General features: G+C 44.6%; 3 protein-coding genes across 6 annotated transcripts in view; 2 read left to right on the top strand and 1 right to left on the bottom strand.

Moving 5' to 3' along the window:
- ABCC5 (ATP binding cassette subfamily C member 5) overlaps positions 1 to 25,179 on the bottom strand; it is a 174,009-nt gene that overhangs the window by 106,655 nt on the left and 42,175 nt on the right. The gene's annotated exons all lie outside the window — the stretch shown is intronic.
- HTR3C (5-hydroxytryptamine receptor 3C) lies at positions 1,955 to 8,025 on the top strand. The gene is given in 11 exon segments (XM_035724266.1): positions 1,955 to 2,021; positions 3,350 to 3,516; positions 3,934 to 3,978; positions 4,452 to 4,561; positions 4,849 to 5,018; positions 6,166 to 6,326; positions 7,070 to 7,238; positions 7,241 to 7,270; positions 7,456 to 7,677; positions 7,809 to 7,862; positions 7,895 to 8,025. Coding segments are annotated over 11 exon segments (1,326 nt in total).
- Positions 13,158 to 19,649, top strand: LOC113917355 (5-hydroxytryptamine receptor 3C-like). Its single transcript, XM_027585088.1, is given in 10 exon segments — positions 13,158 to 13,187; positions 15,845 to 16,060; positions 16,488 to 16,532; positions 17,243 to 17,352; positions 17,652 to 17,821; positions 18,166 to 18,341; positions 18,691 to 18,799; positions 18,802 to 18,891; positions 19,119 to 19,344; positions 19,448 to 19,649. Coding segments are annotated over 10 exon segments (1,374 nt in total).

Consider the following 25,179-nt stretch of genomic DNA (forward strand, 5'->3'; position numbering starts at 1 on the left):
TGCCTGAGTAGACACGGAGCAAGATTTTTTTACCTTCTTTACCTCAGTTTTCTTCATCTGTAAAATGGGAGTAATACTGCTGACCTCTCCAAGTAGTTGGGAGGATAAGAATACTGTGAGTAAAGTGCCTACCACAGTGAGGCACACATGGCACAAACTCAGTTAATGGTAGCTCTGGTTAGGCCTTTATTGGAAACTTAGACGGGCGGGCAGTCAGAAATAAAAGGCTGGGCCCTGGCTCTAGGCCTCTGTATCTCACTGGCTGTACCAACCCCCTTCTCTACCAAATGGCACCCAAGATGGAGGCCCACACCTTAGCAACACCACAGGAATAGCAAGCAACTTCTCTGATGCAGCCTCAGGACCGCAATGAGGTGCCCTACCACCTTCCCTACATCTGCCCACGGTACCTGTGTGTGTCTCTCCCCATCCACAGTGAACTGATGGCCAGATACTGAACTAACATTTATTGACAGCTAACTACTATGTGCCGCCCACTGGGTGGGGACAGTGGGGGGGCACGAGTGATGGGTAGAACAAGACGTGCCTCCTGCTTTCCGTGAGGTTACCGAGCAGGAGAGGCAATGCCTTACTGCTTTATTCCTCCTGCCTCCGTCATACGCATTTCCCGGCAGCTAAATCTACTTTTGAGTCCAACTTATAGACTTAGGTCCAGTTTTTCAGCCAACCTTGATAAAAGCAAGATACCCATCAATGGTCTCCAGCTGCCTTTCATCAGGGCTTGAAGTTAACCCCACTTTCCTAGACCTAAGGTCTGGTAGCCAGCCTACCTGTGGAACTCAAGTGTACTAGGAAATCCTTCACTCTTAGCCAATCCAGGAGTCCAGTGCCCCACAGGTGTATCCCTGGATATAGACACAGAAGTACTTTGGTCCTACAGGGCATGATGGCCCAATCCTCTAGCCAAGTTTCCAAAACGGGGAAGAAATGCCTTACCGAGCTGGTGGGGCTGAAGCACTGTAGATATTTCAAATCTTACACAGAAAATATGTCTCTCTTGTGCTTTCCTACTTTGGGCCTCTCAGTCATTCCTGCCTTCCTCAGCTCTTTCTATTTAGGGCTGTCATAATCTTCCATTCTAGACAAAGTTTCTTTTGTATTCTAGGTCTGATCCTTCCCCCTTTCTGCAAGAGAAAAATTTCCAAGTCTTTCTGGAAATGTAACTAAGATACTTAATAGAACAATGCTCCAATTCACTCATTTGGTCCAACTGTGTTTTCTATAGAGATGTCACATAAGATATAATATTGATACATGCCATTAAGATTGATGTTATCTGAGATTACTAGTTTATGATAATGTATAAAACTACTGACAACACAAAGACATTAAAAACAGTTCTGCTATCTTAATTTTATGACTTCTTTTATCATGTAGTAAAGTAAAAAATGTATAGAAAATTTGGTTTAGGGAAAATGAATCAGAAAGGCAGAGGGGTTGAAAGGAGGAAATCTTGTTAGGGGCTGTTGGAGAAATATTGACAATAGATGATGAAGGCAGGAATCAAGATTTATAATTTGGCATTTGCAATTATCCTTAATGAATACATAACCAAATCACTAAATATTGTCACCTTTCCAAATCTGCAGATACCCTAGTCTTAAAAGAACTTGATTCTTACTTCCCTAGCCCTCATCCTCTCATTAAGGCAAGTTATTTTGTTATTGATCTCAGCACCTTGCTGCCAAACAGGGGCTTCTCCCTTTGTGTTGGCCCAACTCCCACCCCTGCCTGGAGCCCGGAAGGCATACCAGCACGGGGGCAAAGCAGGACACTCTGCTGTGCCCTCTCTGGCCACAGCCTCTCACCAGGGAGTGGTCACCTGTCATGAGCACTATTCAAAACCAGAAGCCAAGGTGTGGTCTGAGCTCCTTTAAGCTCAAGAGTCTGGGGGCTCCTGGTGAATCCCCAGAGAAGAGTCCAGAAAAGGAGGATGGAAGGGGTGTGGTCTGTGGAGGGGGGAGTCCTCCTCTACCTCACTGTCAGCTTTCTGCTTCCAGGTAAGATGGGGCAAGAACAGGGAAGACCAGAATGTGGTTCTCAAGGATATCTAGGAACTTCCTTGTAGCACTTGGAGAACATTCAGAATTAACATGTTAGGTATTTCTTCCCTAATATCTGTGTCTTGATTGTGTGTGTGTGTGTGTGTGTGTGTGTGTGTGCGTGTGTGTGTGTGTGTGTGTGGCAGATAGAAAGACATTCCGCTGATCAGTACACACAGCCTTCTCTATTCCTGTCCATACAGGAATCTGCCAAACTGTCCCACTTCACTACCTCTCCAATTCCACCTTTTCCTTCACTTCCGGTGTCCCTCCCACCACACCCTCATCCCACTCTCCCTGTCTTCTTCCCTTAATATTGTATCTGTGAGAAGAGTAGCCATGGATTTTTAAATGTGCCATGTAGGAGTAAGTGTAAAACACTGAGGGAGGGTAGGAATCAATCTGAGGTAGGAGTAGATATTTTGCTTACATGGGGGAATATTTGTTCCTAGTCTGGGTATATACCTTAAATATTATGGAAAGAGATGGAGTTGTAGAGGAGCAAGCAGAGCAAAAGATCACACAAAGCTGCAAATGGGGAAAGATTCTGCCCAGGTACTACCAAGATGGTTCCCTGGTCATAGCCAAGAGACAACATCTGCTCAGGTCTCACTATATGATAGGCATATAGTATAACCTCAGTGATATCACCTAATTATCCCAGTGCTGGAAATAAATCCCAAGATATCTGAAGTCACTAAGTCTGAGAAGGGCAAAATAAATGCATAGCACCAAGGTACACACCAATTCAGAATACCTACTACATGTTACCCATATCTACCTAGAAAGTACAATTGTTAACTTCCCTTATTTTCTTGATAAATCAGTTCTTATCTTCAGTAAATATAAGTCCCTGAGAATGAGGAAGAGAAATACACTATAGCAGATTTCTAAGTGACTCGGATGACAAGCTTTAAGGCAGTGCTGAGAGGGGCTCCTAGGTAGACCCAAGAAGCCTGTGATGGGTACACTTGAGGACTTATTGAAGTGGCTGCCATTGTACCAAGGCCAAGTTTACATACAGATTTGGGTAGGGTTTGCATGAGGACAAAACAATAGGAATGAGAATAGAGCCCTGGTCCAGCTCACCAGATCAACTCCCACCATTTGCCTACCAGATCAGCCTATCCTCTCTGGCTTGGAAGGAAGGGCTTTGGCCTTGGGGAATCTTGGCCCAGGAAGGAGGGCTCACCACTCCTCCCAGTATGCCATCTGTTTTCTCTCTGCAGAGAGGTTTCAGCCCTGGCCATAGAAGCCCTCTCTCACAGGGTCTCTGCTCACTACAGGAAGAGGCGACACTTTCACCATCAATTGCTCAGGCTTTGACCAGTACGGGGTGGATCGTGCTGCCTTCCAAGCAGTGTTTGACAGAAAGGCCTTCCATCCAGTCATCAACTACAGCATCCCCACTCATGTCAACATCTCCTTCACCCTGTCTGCCATCCTGGAAGTGGTGAGACCTGGTCCCCACTTTCCATTTTTCTAATAGGGAACGAGGATCCTCTGCCCTGTCAACACAACACTGTACTGGTCCAGTGGTGAACAACTGGTCCTCTAAATGGATTCTGCACAAATTAGAGGATTTTCCTACGGGATGGGGAGACGTAAAGAAGAATGCTGCAGTGGTATTTTTTCAGGAAGGATTCCTTCTTGAGTGCTGCCCTTCCTGGAATGTTCCAGGAAGAAGTGTCTCTATGTCAGTTAAAACCTGAGTTGTCCCTAGATACAAGGGAGACAAGTAAGGAAAAGACAGTTGAGCACCTAGAACTATGCCTGGCCCAATAAATTAGTAAATATTGATAAGAATATGAGGTGGGCATGGGCAAAGTCTTTTTGTACTAATAATGCTGGATGGGAATTTCTTTACCAGAATGCACAGCTCCAGCTTCTGACATCATTCCTGTGGGTCAATTTGGTAAGGCAAATTCAACTATCCCCTTCCCACTTTCATTTGTAAGTATAAATTTGAGGAGTAACTTAGGGGTTTCCTAGTCCCAACCTCCACTAAATCTATAATCTTTGTGGGACCAAATCACTCCATCTTGAACTGGACTGGCCTTGGGCACACACATCTCCCTGGGCAGCTTACAAAGGCGGAAATGGTGGTCCAAGAAAATGGCCAAATGGTTTGCAGGCCAACATACTGGTGTGCTTCTGGGACCAAAGGGTTTTAGGCTATACTTAAGGTCTGCCTGGAAAAAAGGCGATTACAGGATACTTTACCAATAACACTTGGCGAGATAAAGAAGGGGGAGACAGGCTGGGGTCATTAGGGACATGAGTGGGGGAAAGAAGATCAGAGCTCAAAGAAGAATGGGAGGGGCAGGAGAAGCTGACTGAATAAACTCCAGCATTGCTCATCTCTGTTTCCCATTGCCCTGGCTACAGATGTGGGACAATCCTTTCATCAGTTGGAATCCAGAAGAGTGTGTCAGCCTCAAAAAACTCACTGTCTCGGCTGAAAACCTGTGGCTCCCAGACATCTTCATTTTGGAATCGTGCGTATTGGGGCGGGGGGGGGCAGTTGGGGAAAGCCAGCACGAAGCTCATCTGCAAAGAGCAGCCTTGGGTTAGTGCAGGGCACAGGAACATCAGAAGGTTCAGACTGGGGCTCAGCCTCAATTAATTGACTGCCACAAAGCACTAAGAGATGTACCGGAGACAAGATAGAGTGACAGTAGAGAAAGAATCAAAAGGGGAGCACAGTAGGGGAAGATGTGGAAAGGGAGGGAAAAAAAAGTTAATGAAGGCACCCCAGCACCCACTCCCTCCCTCTCATGAGCAGCATGGATGTGGATCAAGCGCCTCCAGGTCTCACCACCTTCGTTAACAGTGAAGGTCCAATGAAGTACAACAGGCCAGTGCGCGTGACCAGCATCTATAACCTGGACATCTTTTACTTTCCTTTTGACCAACAGAACTGCACACTCACCTTCAGTTCCTTCCTCTATACAGGTGAGCAAGACATGTTTTGCTAGTTATTCAAGATTCGGGGCAGACATTAAAAAAAGAGAGAGAGAGAGAGAACTACAGGAGCACCTGGCTGATTCAGTTGGAAGTGCATGTGACTTTTGATCTCCAGGTTGTGAGTTCAAGCCCCACCGTGGGTGTAGTGATTACTAAAATAAATAAATAAATAAATAAATAGATAGATAGATAAATAAACAAACAAACTAAAAAAAAAGAAAGAACTACTGCTTGAAATCTTGGATGGCCCTTGTGCCAAATGAGGCCCATCTGACCCTGGGCTGCTATAGAGCTCCTGCTCTACAATTTTTAGCTGAAAACTTTTTTTTATTAACATATAATGTATTATTTGTTTCAGGGGTACAGGTCTGTGATTCATCAGTCTTACACAATTCACAGCGCTCACCATAGCACATACCCTCCCCAATGTCCATCACCCAGCCACCCCATCCCTCCCACCCCCTCTCACTCCAGCAACTCTCAGTTTGTTGCCTGAGACTAAGAGTCTCTTATGGCTTGTCTCCCTCTCTGGTTTCGTGTTGTTTCATTTTTCCCTCCCTTTCCCTATGATCCTCTGCCTTGTTTCTCAAATTCCTCATATCAGTGAGATCATATGATACCTGTCTTTCTCTGATTGACTTATTTCGCTTTAGTTGAAAACTTTTAATTTTGATAGCTAACACACTTAAACCAGTAAACACTGAATGCCACCAGGTGTCATGTGGTAGATTTGGGTATATTAATCATTATAATGGGCATGCATGTAGTTATGAAAAGGTTGAGCTGTTCAAGTTTGATTCCACTAAAAGAACATCATACAACTAGGGAATGGAGAAGGAAAATAGGAATGATTGCAAAAGTTCTTGACTCACATTTGAGTCATATCTAATGTTCCCATAACAACTTTGACTCATTCCTGTTTTCAACCAAAAAAAAAAAAAAAAAAATCAATGCTGCAGCCTGTACACACATGAGTTGTGGTCCTGTAACCCACTTTTGAGAAAACCTGGATGCTTTGCCTTAAAAGAACAGAAAGGAAAATTTGCTAAAGAAGCTCAGTGGAGGAGGAATTTAATTTGGGGGCAGGAAGCTTGGAAGCACTTCTGGACTGAGCTGCCCTTGGCCTTCCTTATAGTGGACAGCATGCTACTGGGCATGAACAAGGAAGTGTGGGAGATAACAGACACATCTTGTAACCTCATCCAGACCCAGGGAGAGTGGGAGCTCCTGGGCATCAACAAGGCTACCCCAAAGATGTTGGTGGGCAGCAACCTATATGACCAGATTACGTTCTATGTAAGTCCAAGGGTCCCCTGTTCGACTTCTGATCCCAGTTCCTCTATGATTTTCCTCTTGATCTAAGGCACTTTGGGATGTAAAAAGAATTTCCAGGGGGCCAAGCACTTCTCCCCACTCCACCCTCTATCCTAACTGCCCTGAAGAAGGATCACCAGGGCTTCCCCTTTCCCCCCGCTTCCCCCTTCTCCACCCTACAGAAAGGAGGAGCTGCTGGGCTCTTAAAAGCTCTACTGTTCAGAATGGAGCAGCCATCTCTGTGATGGTCCAAAGGGCCCTACTTGCCCCTAAAAGTCTATAATTGTTGTGTTCCCAGCAAGTGGCCATATGAAAATTAGACAACAAAGCAGGGCACTTCTGTAGAGGATACAATTAAATGCATGTGTTACCTAAAGCAATCATCCTACAGCCAGCCAAACACTACATCAGCACGGATTACAGTCAAATACACAAGAGCTGTCTGGGCGCCTGGGTGGCTCAGCTGCTTAAATGTCTGCCTTCGGCTCAGGTCATGATCCCAGGGTCCTGGGATCGAGCCCCACGTTGGGCTCCCTGCTCAGTGGGGAGCCTGCTTCTCCCTCTGCTTCTCTCTCTCTGCTGTTCCCCTGCTTATTCACTCTCTCTCTCTCTCTCTCATTCTGTGTCAAATAAATAAAATCTTTAAAAAATATATATATATATATACAAGAACCTTCTGACATCAGGATATTTGCCACATTCTCCACAATCTCTCCTCCCCCCAGGTGGCCATCAGGCACAGGCCCAGCCTCTACGTCATAAACCTCCTGGTGCCCAGTGGTTTTCTGGTTGCCATCGACGCCCTCAGCTTCTACCTGCCAGCAGAAAATGAGAATCGTGCCCCATTCAAGATGACCCTTCTGCTGGACTACAATGTCTTCCTGCTCATGATGAATAACTTCCAGCCAGTGGCATCCCCCTCATCAGTACGGCCCCTCCCACTTTCCAGGGAAGCAAAGGCAGGAGGGCATAGGGAGGGGAACCAGGAACCGGCTGTCTCTCCACTTAAGGAGGGAAGGGGTTCCCACAAAAGACTGGATTTGGAGAAAGTCTTAAGAAAAATGTAGAGATGAATCTGTCCTGGTTTACTTGTAATTTGTTTTGCTCTCAGGTGTCTACTTTGACCTGTGTCTGTCCCTGATGGTGGTCAGCCTGGTAGAGACCATTTTCATCACCTACCTGCTGTACCTGGCCACCACCCAGCCCCCACCCATGCCTCGGTGGCTCCACCCTCTGCTCCTCTGCTGCACCAGCCCAAGGAAATGCTGCCCCACTGCACCCCAGAAGGGAAATAAGGGCCTGGGCCCCACCCCCACCCACCTGCCTGGTGAGGGTTCAGCACTGCGTACATTTCCTCTTCCCACACCTCCACTCTCTGCTCCTGTCTCCTTTCCTGGCCCCCTCCCTCCCCAGGGGCACTTCATGGCCCATGGCTGAGTCTCTGTCTCTGTAGGTGTGAAGGAGCCCTGGAGTTGGTGGGGAAGGTGTCAGATCCCAGAAAGGCAGAGTTAAATGGGAGCCTGAGTCAACAAGGGCCCAGCAGGAAGAAGAGACTCAGAGGCAGGACTTGGTCGACCTGTGGGTGAAGTTCAGCCACATGATGGACACCCTGCTCTTCTGCCTCTACCTGCTCTTCATGGCCACCTGCATCAACACGGTCATCATCCTCTGGAACACCTAGGCAGACATTCACATCCACTTCTCTCGGCAAACCACAGTGGGAGTTTCTTGGTGTTAGAGCCAGCCAGACCTGGGCCCCTTTTCTGATCTATAACCCTCAAATTCTAACCCTACAGAACAGGTTCAGAATTGCCCCCAAACAATGTCCTGATTTCTCATATGCCATGGTTCTCATTCCGACACATTTTCCTTAGCCACACCTAACTTCTGACTCTGTTATCAATGGAGGTCAGGGTCAGTAGAGTCTCTCCTTGATTGCTTGTCCCAAAATACAACTTTTCAGGCAGCACTGGCTCCTCAGTACATTTCGGATAGGTCCACAAACACTGGAGCAGAGAGTCCTCTGCAGACACTTTGATAGTTCACTCTAAACAAATGTAATCTGATTTGATTTGAAGTCTTTCAGACACTTTCACAGTTTTAAAAAAATGAAAAGGTCAAGTCTCATTTGTAAGAAATCACTATAAAATATTTATAATTGCAAAATGTTTCTTTCATCAACCACTTTCATTTCACTTGCCTTTACCGCTCTCATTCCTGAAATTGTTCTTTGAAATAAATGATATATTTTATCTTCCCCGCCCTCTGAATTCACAAAATCAAACAGGGAGGGCCTTTTGAATACATGCTTGGGGCACCTGCGTGGCTCAGTCAGTTAAGCGTCTCTTGATTTCCACTCAGATCATGATCTCAGGGTTGTGACATCAAGCCCTGCTTGGGGCTCCACACTCTGTCTGCTTGAGATTCTCTCTCTCCCTCTGCCTTTGCTCCTCCCCCCCAACTTGCACTCACTCTCTCAAAATAAATAAGTAAAATCTGATGTACATGCTTGGAGGAGATCCAAGAAGACTAGTTAAGGACCTCAATTAAAGGGCTCAGGTTAAATAAATTGTCATATAGCCACACAATTAAATGCTTTGTAGCCATTTAAAGTGAGAATATAGATCAATGTTAATACCATGGGAACAGGTCCATGATATATAAAATGGAAAAAACAAGTTACAAAGCAGTTTTTATATATAAGTTATGTTTAAAAAAAAAAGAAAAGAAAAACAGGGCTGGAGAGAAGTACAGAGAAAAAGGTACAGATGGCTAGAGACCAAAACATAAGCAAACTTTGTCCTGGATAATGTGATAAGAAATGATTACTGTTTTCTTTTATATCTTCATCTGTGTTTTCTTAATTGTTTTCAGTGAGCATGTATTATTTTTACTATCAAAAAAACCCTATTTTTTTAAGTGTTTCTTATTAATCGTACTTTACACCTTCATGGGCAGCTACGATCTTGGGAAGGATTCTCACAGCTGGCCCTCAGGAGATCCTGACGGAAGTTGAAAAGGGAAGTAAAAGAATACCAAAGATAAATTTCGGAATTATATTTCAATTAGGTGAATACATTTCAGAGATTTCTTTATATTTCTGCCTCTCCTAAGAGAGTGTGTCTTCATGTGGGTCAGGTACAATGTCTCATTTTTATAACTCAGTATATGGTATTATGCCTGACACACCATGGGTGCTTAACACAGACTCACTGAATGATTAAATGTATGCGTGAATTCAAGCCAACCAAGAATCAGTATTTTACTATCCCTTGGTGTAATCCCTTTATCCCATCCTGGTATATTTTATTTTATTTTTCCATATCTCGTGTGGAAAATTAGCAACACATTTTTATGCATCAACTTTACCTTTGAGTCCTTAGAGATGTTAATTATACACCAGCAGGCCTTTCTGCTTGCACATTCCCATGTGTTTCCTTCTTTCCATTACTCAGAACATATTTCTCATGCAGAAACTTGTCCTCGACTTTTGCCAGTAGCATAAAATGAAGAGTGTTTACCACATCTTTGAGGAATTCCAAATTTCTTAAGATCACTTTTGCATCATTTCTTTTCCCTTTCCCATCTCCACATTTATATTTCTCTAGATGTCATTTTGTAATTTTTTTCTAACTTATTGAAATGTGACTTTACATTTTCTGTGCCAAAACCATTATAATTGACAATATCCTTTGCAAAAGAACATCCTGTTCATATGTTAGGGTTGAGGTGAGCCTTGTGGTCTAAGATATGACCTAAAAATGAAGTGAAACATTTTAAGCTAGTACTAGCTTAGACTTGTCATCAGGAACATTAGGAGTATTTCAGTTTCGGAGGGGGTGCTTCTGGTTCCTGCCATCCTTCTCCCATTTAAAAGATACATATAAATAGTAGCCCTTGTGATAATAACTTTATTTCTTTTTCCTCCAGTTTCTATTGTAAACCTCTATTAAGAGTGTGCATTGGAAATTTATGAACTGCTTATAAAAACCAGACCATGGGATGCCCTGGTGGCTCAGTTGGTTAAGCATCTGCCTTCGGCTCAGGTCATGATCCTAGGACCCTGGGATCAAGCCCCGCATTGGGCTCCCTGCCCAGTGGAAGTCTGCTTCTCCCTCTGCCCCTCTCCCGACTTGTGCGCTCTCTCTCTCAACAACAACAACAACAACAAAACCCAGCCCACTGGCCCTGGATATGTTACTGTCCTCAAATGTTTGATCATGTTTTCTAACTTCTTGACTTGTCGTTTCTACCAGCTTCCCACTCTCTTTTCATTAGCAACATCCAGGCGTATTCTCACAACCTTTTCACATCTCAGTGTTTATTTTCTCTCTCTCTTTTTTTTTTAACTCAGGTATAGCAGACATACAATGTTATGTTACGTTGTACAACATAGTGATCTGACAACTCTATAAGCTATGCTCTGCTCACCAAAGGGGTAGCTCCCATCTGTCACCATACAACACTGTGACAATACCATTGACTGTATTCCCTAGGCTGTGCCTTTCATCCCCATGACTTAGTCACTCCATACCTGGAAGCCTGTACCTCCCTCTCCCCTTCACCATTTGGCAACCAGCAGTTTGTTCCCTATGTTTATGTGAATATCTTTTTGTTGTTTGTTGGCTGTTTGTGTTTTCTCTTCTATAAAGTGCCAATTCATGTCTTCAGTCCATTTTTCTTTTTTTTTTCCTAAAGATTTTATTTATTTGACAGAGAGAGACACAGCGAGAGAGAGAACACAAGCAGGGGGAGTGGGAGAGAGAGAAACAGGCTCCCTGCAGAGCAGGGAGCCCGATGCGGGGCTCAATCCCAGGACCCTGAGGATTATGACCTGAGCCAAAGGCAGACGCTTAACGACTGAGCCACCCAGGTGCCCCTTCAGTCCTTTTTCTGATAGGGTTTTTTGTCATTGTTATTCATTTATAGGTATGTTTTATGTATTTTCTACTATTCTTTTGTCAGTTATGTGTTGCAAAGATATTTTCCTGGTTTATGATTTGACTTTTCACATTTAGTGTCCTTTTTTTTTTAAAGATTTTATTTATTTATTTGAGAGAGAGACAGAGTGAGTGAGAGAGAACACGAGTGGGGTGAGGGACAGAGGGAGAAGTAAACTCACTGCTGAGCAGGGAGTCCGATACGGGGCTCGATCCCAGGACTCTGGGGTCATGAACTGAGCCGAAGGCAGATGCTTAACAGACTAAGCCAGCCAGGCGCCCCACATTTAGTGTCCTTTAATGAAAATAAGTTTAACATTTTTTAAATGCTGAATTTATCAATCATTCCCTTTATGTTTGTGATTTAGGGTCCTATTTTCAGAAGTCCTTCCTTATCCAAAGTTCTAAAGCCTGAAAAATGCAGAGAAACTGGATCATTCATACATTGTGAGTGGGAATATACTGCCACTCTGGAAAAGAGTATTGCGATTTCTTTAAAAACTGTACGCGCAAATACCATACCATCTAGCAATTCTACTTCTGAGTATTTATTCCAGAAGACTTTTGTTCACACAAAAACCTGTAGACAAACATTTATAACAGGTATACATGTAATAGACAAAAACTATAAACAACTCTGTGAAAAAATGTATATTTGGTCTCTGCTCCCATTTCCCGACACAGAGTTCATAAATCCCTTGGAATTTCCTAGATAATAAGAGCATCTTTTGTTCTAATGAGTTGACTCTTTGTAGGCTCCTGGACAGCTTCAGGATGGGGACTGGTCACCAGAAATACCAAGGCATGACTGGAAGCTTGGAACTCTCAGCCCCAATCCCCACCCTCTAGGGAGGGGAGAGGGGCTAGAGATTGAATTAATAATTGATCATGCCTACATAATGAAGCCTCCATAAAAAATCCTTAAACTATGCAGTTTGGAGACCTTCCAGGTTGGTGACACATCTACATGCTGGAACTCCATGGAGACAGAAGCTCCTATCCTCAGGACCCTTCCAGATCTCACCCTGTGTACCTTTTCATCTGGCTGTTCATCTGTATACTTTATTATAAACTTTTCAGCCAGTAAACAGAAGTAAATGTTTCCATGAATTATGTGAGCTGTTATAGCAAAAAATTAAATCTGAGGAGGAGGTTGTGGGGACCCCCAATTTATTGTCAGTTGGTCAGAAGTACAGGAGGCCCTGACTTGCAATTGGCACCTGAAGTGGGGGTCAGTCTTGAGGGACTGAGCCCTTAACCCAAGGAGTAAGCCAGAAGGGGTAGTGTCAGAATTACTTGGTGTGAGGGAAAAGCCCACCTTTTGGTTGTGGGAGCACCTGGCTGGCTCATTCAGTTTTTCGGCTCAGGTCATGATCTCAGGGTCGTGAGTTGGAGCCCCACATCAGGCTCTGCACTCAGTGGGGAGTCTGCCTGAAAGTCTCTCTTCCTCTCCCTCTGCCCCTCCCCCCAAATAAATAAATCAATTTTTTTAAGTGTTGTGAGTAAAGTAGAGGAAATAAGTGTTTTCTCTTAAAACTCAGAAGTCCTTCAACAAAATTAAAACATTTTTTAAAACTTCAGAAGCCCTTAAACAGGTGAGTGGTTGAACAAACTGTGGTACATTCCTACCATGGAATACTAGTCAGCAATAAAAAAGAATACATACTGATACACACAACAATCTGGATGGGTCTCCAGAGAATTACACTGAGTGAAAAAAAAAAAAGCCAGTCTCCAAAAGTTTATACTGTGTGATTTGATTTATATAACATCTTGAAATGACAAAATTATGGAAACGGAGAACAAATGAATGACTGCCAGACAGCGGGAGGTTAGGGAGGGAGGGAGGTGGTTGTAGCTATAAAAGGAAAACATGGGGATCCTGGTGTTAAAGTTCTCTATCGTGAGTATATATATCAATATCAGTATCCTGTTTGTGGTATGGTAACACAGACCAGCCCAAAAGTTTTCAATGAAGTGTGTCAGAACCATCTGGGGCGCTTTAAATACACGCACACCCTTCCATAGGGGTCGGAGAGGCGGGGAGTGCAGGTATTTTCAAAAAGCTCATCAAGTGATTTGTTTACTCACATATTCCCTCATGGCCCCAGGGCTGTAAGCCTTCAGAGACATTAGATAAGGAAGGGTTAGCAGGGGAGTTCTGTGTTAGGGGAGTGGCAAAATGAAGAATTGGACTGGGGAGGGACACCTGGGTGGCTCAGATAGTTAAGCATCTGCCTTCGGCTCAGGTCATGATCCCAGGGTCCTGGGGAGTCTTCTTCTCCCTCTCCCTCTGCCTCTCCCCCTGCCTTGTTCTCTCTCACAAATGAATAAATACAATCTTAAAAAAAAAAAAAAAAAGAATTGGACTGGGGGAAAAAACAAGCGGAGGAAACCTTTTTTTTTTTTTTTTTAGATTTTATTTATGTATTTGACAGAGAGAGAGGGAACACAAGCAGGGGGAGTGGGAGAGGGAAAGCAGGCTTCCCGCTGAGCAGGGGGCCCGATCCCAGGACACTGGGATCATGACCTGAGCCGAAGGCAGACGCTTAACCACTGAGCCACCCAGGCGCCCGAGCAGAGGAAATCTTAGGAGGATGTCCCAATAGGGCAAACAAGGGATGATGCAGATCTGTACTAGCTGTGCCGGCTGTGGGGGCAGAGGTCTTTTAGTCAGGTTTATATCATGAAAAAGAAGCTTACTCTCAATACTTTTAACTCACTATTGACAATAATCCCTAATGTCCACAAGTAGATAAAGGATACATTTCTAGGTCTGCAACAAAATAATTACATGTTCTTGCCTTGCGAAATTAGCAGGTGTCTCCACCACATCCCTTTCTGAATGATCCATGCACTTTCTCTGAGGCATAGTTAGTTCCAGAAGCACCTGATGAGACCTTTATCAATGGCTTTACCTGCCCGATCTCCCACGTCCCCCATTTTCTCCAAAAAGTACTTGGAACTCAGATTGAAACCACTCATCTAGGCAAGGCTGCTAAACAGGTGTTTTTCCCCTGATCTTGAAGGCCTAACATCCCCCTGCCTGGAGCCTGGAAGGCATACCAGCACAGGGACAAAGCAGGACACTCTGCTGTGCCCTCTCTGGCCACAGCCTCTCACCAGGAAGTGGTCACCTGTCATGAGCACTATTCAAAACCGGGAACCAAGGTGTGGTCTGAGCTCCTTTAAGCTCAAGAGTTTGGGGGCTCCTGGTGAATCCCCAGAGAAGAGTCCAGAAGAGGACGATGGAAGGGGGGTTGTCTGTGGAGGGGGGAGTCCTCCTCTACCTCACTGTCAGCTTTCTGCTTCCAGGTAAGATGGGGCAAGAACAAGGAAAGATGGGAATGCTGTTCTGGGCAAAATCCAGAAACCTTCTCATTCTCCAGAACTAGAGAACATCTAAAATAACTGGGTTAAACATTTTCTTTCTCTGTAGGATCTATGCTATGGCTTCCTTGGAAACAGACAAAAAACCCATTTCACTGATTAGTACACACAGCCCCTCTCTCATCTGCCTGCCTAGGCATCTACTGAACTGTCTGTCTTTCCATTTGCCACCTCTCCAATGCCACCCCTTTATAGTGTCCAACTTTTCCTTTCTACCAAGATATAGTAACTATGAACAGGGTGGTTTCGGTCCTGGTGACAGGAACATAGCTCTTTTCCCACCTCACTCAGGAAGATCTTGTGGAGGAGGTGATGTAGAGGGGAAAGGACATTTTCTTCCCCTGCGATGTGTTTCTTCTTGGTTTGGAGATGTACCTTATGAGTTAGCTGGTATGGGGGAGTGCCTGGACGAGGCACAAGGACTTGTTGGGCTGTAGTTACAGGAATAACCACACAGTCATCTGTAGCTGTGATGAGGGTGAGAGGAGCCAAAGGGCTTCTACATTTCATTGCCTGGCTCCACCAAGCACATGGTAGATGATCAGTGAGATCCTCTCAGAATGGTGACCATGAAGCTGGTTCCCATGGGTCTTAGAGGAAGCCACTGAGCTGGAGAAGGGCACAGAGCACAGCACATAGTGGGTAGCCAATAAATTCACATTCAGGGCAACATTAAGTCCCCACATATTTCAGGGTGCACTCAGGTTGACTTCTTTCCAAATTTTTCCTTCCAGGAAATGGGAAAATATGAAAGCGGGAAGGGGTAATTAAGAAACAAAATTTTAGGGAAATTTTGTTTAGTGACTATGAGAATAAGTCATAATAGAGCTAGAAAGAAAAGAGTATGGTCAAACAAAAGCCAAAACTTCAGGGTTGGAACTACGGAAGGACTAGGACTCCCCAGAGAGGCTGTTTGCATACGAATCTGGGGGGGCTTTATATGGGAGTAAAGCACAGTAAGAAAGGTCCGAGCCCTGGTTCAGCTCACCACATCAACTTCACCCATTTGCCTACCAGACCAGCCCATGCTCCCCAGCCCTGGCAGGAAGGGCTTGACCTTCAGAAATCTTGGCCCAGGAAGGAGGGGCTCACGTGCCTCACCCCGTGTCCACATTTTCTTTCTCTGCAGAGAGGCTCTCAGGCCTCAGCCCTGGTACTCCTCTCATGTAGGACACACAAAAGTCCTATTCCCAACTCATAGGGTCTCTGCTTTCTACAGGAAGGTCAAACGCTTTCACCATCAATTGCTCAGGCTTTGACCAGCACGGGGTGGACGCTCCTGCCTTCCAGACTATATTTAACCAGAAGGACTTCCGTCCAGTCATCAACTACAGCATCCCCACTCAGGTCAACATCTCCTTCACTTTGTCTGCCATCCTGGAAGTGGTGAGTTCTGACTCCTGCACTCTTTCCATTGACTGCTAGTAGGGAACAAGGAGTCTTCCTCCTAGCAACCCAAACTTGCACTGGTCCAGTGGTGAGCAATCCATCCCCAGATGCTCTACAAGTCAGATGTCCATCCTATGGGATGGAGAGACGTGAAGGGAACACGGCAGCGACGTTTCTGCAGGGAATATTTGTCCTGAGTTCTGTCCCTATAGGCAGATAAAACATATTTCCAATGGGCCCCCGTGCTGTCTTAACCCCTACATTTTCCATGTAACCTGCATTTTTTGGACCCACGTTTCTTTTGGGACTTGTGACTGAAAAGCTGAACAGTCCCATGGGACCACGTAGGAAACAAAGTCAAGCGCTGGACTGGGACCCGATCTCAGAGCATTAATCATCCTGAATGAGGACTTCTTTTTGTCAGGATGAACAACTTCAGCTGCTGACATCATTTCTGTGGTTAAAGTTGGTACGTAAGTCCAGCTTAGCTCTCTTCCCCCTTTTTCCCCTTTTTTCTGGGCTTGTTTGTAAAAATCACATTTGTTGAAATTGGCAGTGCCTGAGGGAGTAGATAAATCCAACCAAAATGGGCCCATGCTCATGACAAATAGCTTTCTGAGCTGCCAAACAACTTTGAAAGACACAGATGGAAAATGCAGAAAGAAGGGGGAAGTACCTTTGAAATCCCCTAAGTAAGCTCCAGGCCCAAAGTTATCCAGCACCCAACTTCCGATTTCCCTTGAGTGTGAAGTGAAAGGCCAACAAGACTTTGTTAGCTAAACAACGGGGACATTATCACCAGGAGAGAAGAGGAATCAGAGTTTAAAAGGAAATGAGGTTTAAAAAAAAAGTGACATGCGTAACAATGTGCAAAGTATGAGTTTACCTGTGTAAGTAAAAATGAATGCTGGAATATGTATTAATTTTTTTTCTAGAAAGATACCCAAGAAACTGTTAATAAGGAGACTGAGTTGGGGATATGAGCTGAGTTGGAGTGAACTGAGGAGGGAGAAGCTTGTTTTTTATGTTACACCTTTCTGGAATGGTTAAAATTTTATCATATGCCTGTAGTACATACATTTAGAGAAAAATACATACACGTGTGTGTGTGGAAGGGTATATGACATAAACTAGCTCCAGGTTTCAGCCATAACCATCCCTCTGTGCTCTGTGCTCTAGATCTGGAATAACCCATTCATCAGCTGGGATCCAGAAGAATGTGGTACCATCAGTAAACTCACTGTGACAACTGAGAACTTGTGGCTCCCAGACATCTTCATCGTGGAATCGTGGGTACCAGGGCTAGGGAAAGCTGGAGCAGAGACCCTTCTGCAAGGGGCAGGCCAGGGTGGTATGGGGGAAACCCATTCAGTGGGACCACCAAAAACTTATTTCAGAGGAGCACAATCATGGCTCATCAACTGTCTCTCATTTCTAGAAGATGTTTCTTCTAGAAATGAGAAAGTGGTAAGCAGAAAAGATGGCAGAATGGCCATAGTGAGTAATGTTGGGAAGCCCCACCTTAAGAGAGAAGCTTAAGCTGATGTGAAACCCAAAGCATCTGCCTCTCTCCCCTTCTACCACTTAGCATGGATGTGGATCAGACCCCAGAAGGCCTCTCTGCATATGTGACCAATGACGGTCACGTTGTGTATAACAAACCAATGCAGGTGACCAGCATCTGTAGCCTGGACATCTTCTACTTCCCCTTTGACCAGCAGAACTGCACACTCACCTTCAGCTCTTTCCTCTACACAGGTGAGTTGCGGTGGGGGTTCCGGCATGGGGTAAAATGAGATCAGTGAGTGGGGCAACAAAACAGCACACACAGCAAAGTTATCTTTTTAAATACCTAAAAAGGGACAGTGGAGTATTTGCTGATCGGGGGTGTGTGGGTGGTGGGGTGGGGGAGTTGAACTTAGGAGGAGACAAGCCTTCTGAGAAAGCCCAGAATTGAAAGGAGGCGACTGAGGAGCGAGGAAGCCATGTTACTGGGCAGCCAGAGAGAGGGAGCTAAAGCAGTTTTCTAGCTCATCTCTCTGAGCCCTGCACAGAGCAGGTGCTAAACAGTGTGTTGAATGAATGTTTGTCTCCCCCTGCAGTGGAAAACATGTTGCTGGGCATGGAAAAGGAAGTGTGTGAGATAGTGGACACCTCACGTGACATTGTCCGCACACAAGGGGAGTGGGAGCTCCTGGGCATCAACAAGGCCACCCCAAAGATGTTTGTGGGCTCCAGTCTTTTTGACCAGATCATGTTCTACATAAGCCCAGAGACTGTGAGATGTGTCTGTCCCCCTTATCTCCCTCATCAGATCTTTCTAAATGCCTGAGCCTCTCACTTCTTGTCCCAAGACCAGAAACCCATTGGGTGCCACAACCCTCACAGGCTTCCTGTCTCCCAAGTCCCCCAGAGCAGCCCCCCTCTCTGAACCTGCCAGCTCTGGCATAGGTTTTCTTTGGTGCATATGGCAAAGTCTTTTTAGTCATGGGAAGGCTGCTTCTCAACCAGCCCCAGAAAGAGCTCCTGTTGGGCTGAGGACACCGAGGGAGGAAGAGGCTGGAATCATTCCCCAGCCTCCCCTCAGTCCTAGCTTCACCTGGTTCTCTGCTCTCTCCTCCCCCCAGGTGGCCATCAGGCACAGGCCCAGCCTCTATGTCATAAACCTGGTGCCCAGTAGCTTTCTGATCGCCATTGATGCCCTCAGCTTCTACCTGCCAGCAGAAAGCAAGAATCGTGCCCATTCAAGATAACCCTTCTGTTGGGCTACAACGTCTTCCCGCTCATGATGAATAAACTACTTCCTGCTAGTGGCACCCCTCTCATCAGTACGCCCACCTCCTCACTGTTGGAAAGTGGCGGGGGTGGGGAGGAAGGAGGCAAGGTAGACAGGTGCACTGGCTAGACCTGCTCAGACAGCTAAGGCAGAAGGGAGAAAGCAGGCATCTCAGAAAGGGCTCTCTGTGTGACACAGAGTAAAGGGAGCCACAAGTTCTCAGTTGTCACAGTGAGTCTTCTGGGCCTCTCTCATGCATGCTCCTCACCCCCAACCCAGGTGTCTATTTTGCCCTGTGTCTGTCCCTGATGGCGGTCAGCCTGCTGGAGACCATCTTCATCACCTACCTGCTGCACCTGGCCACCACCCAGCCCCCACCCATGCCTTGGTGGCTCCACCCTCTGCTCCTCTACTGGGCCAGCCCAAGGAAATGCTGCCCCACTGCGCTCTGGAAGAATGTGGGCCCAGGCCTCATGCCCACTCACCTACCTGGTAAGGAAAATCTGCACTGCCTATACTGTCTACACTGGGCCCAGCCTCCCCAGTCCCCCACTTCCCCAATCCTGTCTCCTTCCTACTTCATGGCTGAGTCTCTGTCTTCCCTACAGGACCCAGGAGCCAGGACAATTGCTAGGGAAGGAGCTGGGACCCAGAGAGGCAGAGCTGAATGGGGCTTCAGGATTGACAAGCACCCAGCTAGCTGACCTGTGGGTGCAGTTCAGCCACAGGATGGACACCTTCCTCTTCCACCTCTACCTGTTCTTCTTGGCCTCCTCCATTATCACGGTCATCGTCCTCTGGAACACCTAGGAGCTGAATTCTAATGATGCAAGAGCAAGCCAGTGTTCAGGTTTCTCCAGCTTCAACTGACCATCCCAGACCCCGTTCCTCTGCTCCAATTTGCATACATAGTTCCAGATATGCCACGATCCCTGCTCCAGGGCTTACATAGAACCTGTGCAGACTCTCTCAGAAATAGGACTATATTTCTAAAACATAATGAATTCAGAATTTACACATTTATATTAGAAATATAACTTTTACTGGAAAAGGAAGACTTTATAATAAATGACTGCAAGTATTTACAAAAAAAAACCTAACTCACTGGTGTAGAGGAAAGGGATTAAACCTCTTTTTACATATAGGCTAACATATTTATTTATTCTTTTAATAAATACTTATTGAGCACCTACCACGTGCTAGGCACTGTTCTGAGTGCTGAGGGTACAGCAGTGAGCCAAGCTGACAAAAATCTCTACCCTCATGGAGGGTGGGTGGAGACTGACTGACAATAAAGAAGATAATAAGTGAAACATAGAGCATGTGCTAAGCGCCAAGGGGAAAAGCAAATTAGGGAAGGAAGAATGTGAGGTGGGGGAGGAGGAGACTGCAAGTTTAGGTGGGTGGCCAGGGAGGGCTTCATGATAATTTGCTGCCCAGCAGGCTCCTATGCATTACTCTAGAAAAGCATCAGGAGCATAGATGGTGCTATAAACAGATGTCCCCTCACAAATGGAGACTTGGGAATGAATCAAACACAGCTCTGTCCTCAAAAAGCTTGTGGCCCAGCTGGACAAATAAAATATATATGTTAAATAATTGCAATTAAGTGTAGAATCTGTTTTTAAAGTTTTGGTGAGTGCCATTGAAAAGAAACTGCTGTGAAGTTCAGAGAAGAAAGGATTCTTTTAGTGGGAGCAGAACTGTGGTGCTCAATCCTGTCTGCACATTAGAATCATCTGAAGAGACTTTTATTTTTTTATTTATTTTTTTAAGATTTATTTATTTATTTGAGAGAGCGAACGCACACATGAGTGGGGAGAGGGGCAGAGGGAGAGACTCCTCAAGCAGACTCCCAACTGAGCATGGAGCCCTACACGGGGCTCTACATGGGGCTCCACACAGGGCTCAATCTCACGACCCATGAGATCATGACCTGAGCCGAAACCAAGAGTCGGGTGCTCAACCGAACCGACTGAGCCACCCAGGCACCCCTGAAGAGCCTTTTAAATAATCCTAGCCCCCAGGCCTTCTCCCAGACCAATTAAATTAGAACTTTGGTGTGGACCCTGGATTTGGTATATTTGAAAGCTCCCCATGAGATTCTAATGTGCACTCAGAATTGAAACAACGGAGGTAGCAGAGGAGGTAGTGTGAACTTGGACTCTGAAAGGTGACTAATGCATGAACAGATGGAGGGCTTGCTGGGACTGACTAATCACAGTGCACCTCTGGGGTTACATTAGTACATTAGTACATTAGTACATTAGAATCACTGCAGGTTGGGCCTCAGGGGGCCAGGGGTTTGTGCAGCGGTAGTTGAACGGCAGGATCCAGGCAGAATGACAACACACTCGTTCTCCTGGTACTCAGATGGCTCAAGTGTCCAGAACAAACTCATAAAATCATCTACCAGAAATAGCCCCACAATAGAATGCAAAATAGCATAGGCACTTTGGAAAACAATTTGGCAGCTCCTCAAAGTGTTGAACATAGAGTAACCCTATAACCCAGCAATTCCACTCCTAGATACATGCCCCAGAGAAATGAAAACATATGTCCACACAAAAACTTGTGTGCGAATGTTCATAGCAACATTATTCAAAATGGCTAAAGCAACCCAAATGTCTATTAACTGATGAACAGATAAATAACATTTTTTATATCCACACAATGAAATATTATTACTTGCCTATAAAAAAAAATGAAGCACTCATACATGCTACAACATGGATGAACCTTGAAAACATTATGCTAAGTAAGAGAAAAGCCAGACACAAAAGACCACATATTATATAATCTCACTTGAATGAAATGTCCAGAATATGCTAATCTATAGGAACAGGAAGTAGATTAGTGGTAGCCTAGCACTTGGCGGAGAAAAGGGCAGGTGAATGAGGAATGACACTAAGGGGTATAGGATTTCTTTGGGAGATGATAAAAATGTCCTAAAATTAGACTGGTGATGATTGCATAACTCTGTAAATATACTAAAAACCATGGAACTATATACTTTAAATATGTGAATTTTGTGGTATGTAAATTATATCTCAATAAAGTTGCTAAACAATAACAAAAAATAAATACCCCACCACACAATTCTCTGAGCCTACCACTTCCTTCCTGCTTATTCTCTCATTCCCCTGCTCCCTGCTGCCATCTCCCTGACTCTCCGACTCCTGACTCCATATACTCAGTTTTCATCAATGTCTGTCCCTGGCCCTCCTCCACCATCATATGACTCACCAGGAGCCCACGGACTGCAGCTCCCCACTCACCTGTCAGCTCTGCACGCTTCCTTGATTTGGAAATCACCCACGACTTCAGGTCAGACACAGTTTCTACCATCCCTAACTATATGAAACATTCACCAGTCAGACCAACTCAGAGATCCTCGATAGAAGATGGGAATTCAGATATTATGTACATGGGGCATGCCATCAGGCTCAAAGGAGAACTTCTGCTTCTATGGACCATCAAGTCATCTGGTCCCCAGAACAGCACCATGGAATGAATGAAATGAGTGAAGCATTCATTTACTCATGTATCCAATCTTTACTAACTGCTTATTTATGTGGTAGACATTTTATCTAAGAGCTGGGGATAAACAAGTAAGACAGATAGGAGGCGGCTGATCTTCTCAAGTAACAAACTGCTGATTTCATATACTGATAATTACTCCAAAGAAAATAAAACAGGGTAATAGGACAGAGAGTGACACACAGATTAACAGGATGTTCTAGGAAGGCCTCTCTGAGAAAGTGACACTTGTGCCAGCCAAGAAACAGATAATCATATAATGATGAGATATGTCCTGGGATTCATACTGATGTATTCATACGGGGAGGCTGGGATGAAACATGATAGACAAGCACTACAATTATAGAAGCAGATCTGGACAGCCAGGATCCTTAGATGAACAAGGTGAGAAATTGGAAAGAAGTCCCATATTGATTATTTTGATGCTATTGTGTAATGTTTAAGGATTGTAGGGGTAAACATTTATAATCCATTCAAAGGGTTTAAAACAGAAACTTTCAAATGGCTTTGATCATAAAAACTATTTTACTCACCTATGTATACGGCCTTACTTGAAAAAGAACTGGTGGTAATATAGAATTAAAAAGGAACAAAATTAAAAGTTGCAGAAAAGTTATTGCTAGAATTGCTCACTACATACTTACTATATACCATATGAGAGACTGTGAGTTTACCCATTTAATTATAAAACAATGCCCTATAAACTTTAAAATAGGTAATACTTTTACAACACTTGTCTTGATATTATAAATTATTTAGCTTCTATTCTCTGAAAGAACATCACCAATGCACTGTCACAAGCAGATTTTGAGGGAATTTGTATATGTCCACTTTAACAATAAGATAGACACCTGAAACACAAAGTGAAATTACTTTTGATGCAAATGCATCACAACACCCTGAAGGGGAGAATCAAACAATCCATGTGATTTTAAATAGACGATGATGATGAAACAAAGCTAGCAGTTTATTAAAGAGCATGAATAGCAATTCAACCACCTCAGACCAATGCTGCTGTTGCTCTGATAAGAAAAAGCCCCGGAAATTGAAAGAATCCCAACAAGCCCCATGTCTGCTTGCAGGTAGGATTTTGTGACTGTCTCACAGGCTGCAGGATCATAGTAGAATGCCAAATTGGATTCTGGAGGACATTGAGTAATGTGCAAATTTTAGTTTACAAATGCCTCATTTTTAGCAATCCTGAATTAACAGGTCCTTAGTGATGTGTAAAGCTGAAAGGAAGACCTGAAGTGTTTGTGTTTGTCAGTCCTTTGGGAGATCCATACCGCCCTCTAGTGGGGACCCTACTCAGACCCTTCTGAGATTGGTTACCTTAGGATTTGGCAAAAGAGCATACTACGGATACTACATTATCCATATTTTCCTGACTAAATTTTGGACACATTGTCAGATGATTTGTAAATGTGAACAGGCCTATAAAAACCTACAAATAAAATTATATTCATAGACTTAGTGAATTGCCTTTATTAAAAAACAGTTACATGAGGGGTGCCTGGGTGGCTCATTCAGTTAGGTGTCTGACTCTTGATCTCAACTTAGGTCTTGATCTCAGGGTCGTGAGTTCAAGCCCCACACTGGGCCCCACATGGGGCTCCACACTGGGCGTGGGGCCTACTTTAAAAAAAAACAAAGTTACATGAAAAGAAATATGAAAGTTGCAAAAACCAACCAACCAACCAAAGAACACATATCAACATGCACCTGTGGTTTTCATCATTGACCTACTGTTGAAGTTGACAAGCTCATGAACTATTATTCCATCTGTCCTTGTTGAGCAAGAACTCTGATGTCTGAGTATTAATAGGTCTGAAGTAAAATAGAGATGTGGTGGCTTCTATAGTTTTCATGAAAGATTGTTAGTTTAGGCCTTTCTTTGGTTTGGACATAGAAAAGTTATTTTTTTAAAAGATTTTATTTATTTATTTATTTGAGAGAGAGAGAGCACAAGCAGGAGGGTGGGGAGAGGGAGAAGCAGGCTTTTCACTGAGCAAGAAGCCCAACACGAGGCTTGATCCCAGGACCCTGGGACCATGATCTGAGCTGAAGGCAAAAGCCCAAGCGACTGAGCCACCCAGGCACCCCTAGAAAAGTTATTTTAACAATAGCCCTCATTTACTGAGTACTTTTTTTTTTGTCAGGGGAGAGAGAGAGAACACGAGCAGGGGGAGCGGCAGGCAGAAGGAGAAGCAGGCTCCCCGCAGAGCAAGGAGCCCAATGTGGGACTCCCAGGACCCTGGGGTCAGGGCCTGCGCTGAAGACAGACACTTAACCAACTGAGCCACCCAGGCATCCCCCGAGTACTTTCTATATGCCAAGTCTATGACATCCATTATGTTATTTTATCCTCACAACTCTATGAGGTAGGTGTTAACATTATTCCCAGTTTGCAGATAAGGACAGGGTTCAGGTAGAAGGAAGTTAAGATCCTTCCCCAGGATCACACAGCAAGTAAATGATAGAACCATTTTGAACCCAATTATGTCTAACTCTTACTCTTATGTTTTAATATTGCCAAGGAATGCAGAAATAATAATTCTTGAATAATTCTTGAATAAACTAAGCTCTAGACTCTGAATCCAGAATGATCTCCACCAAAGGATTCATCCCACCGCACTCTATCTGATAACGCTTAACCTCTGGATGTCAGTCTTCACTGTAGCCACCACCAGCCTTTGGACTTTCCACAGCTCTCATGATCCCCTGGCCTCTCACTGGGACCCTTAGAAACTGACTTGTTCACACACACACACACACACACACACACACACACACACACACA

Source organism: Zalophus californianus, chromosome 1 (assembly GCF_009762305.2).
Source record: "Zalophus californianus isolate mZalCal1 chromosome 1, mZalCal1.pri.v2, whole genome shotgun sequence".
In the NCBI taxonomy this organism is placed as follows: Eukaryota; Metazoa; Chordata; class Mammalia; order Carnivora; family Otariidae; genus Zalophus; species Zalophus californianus.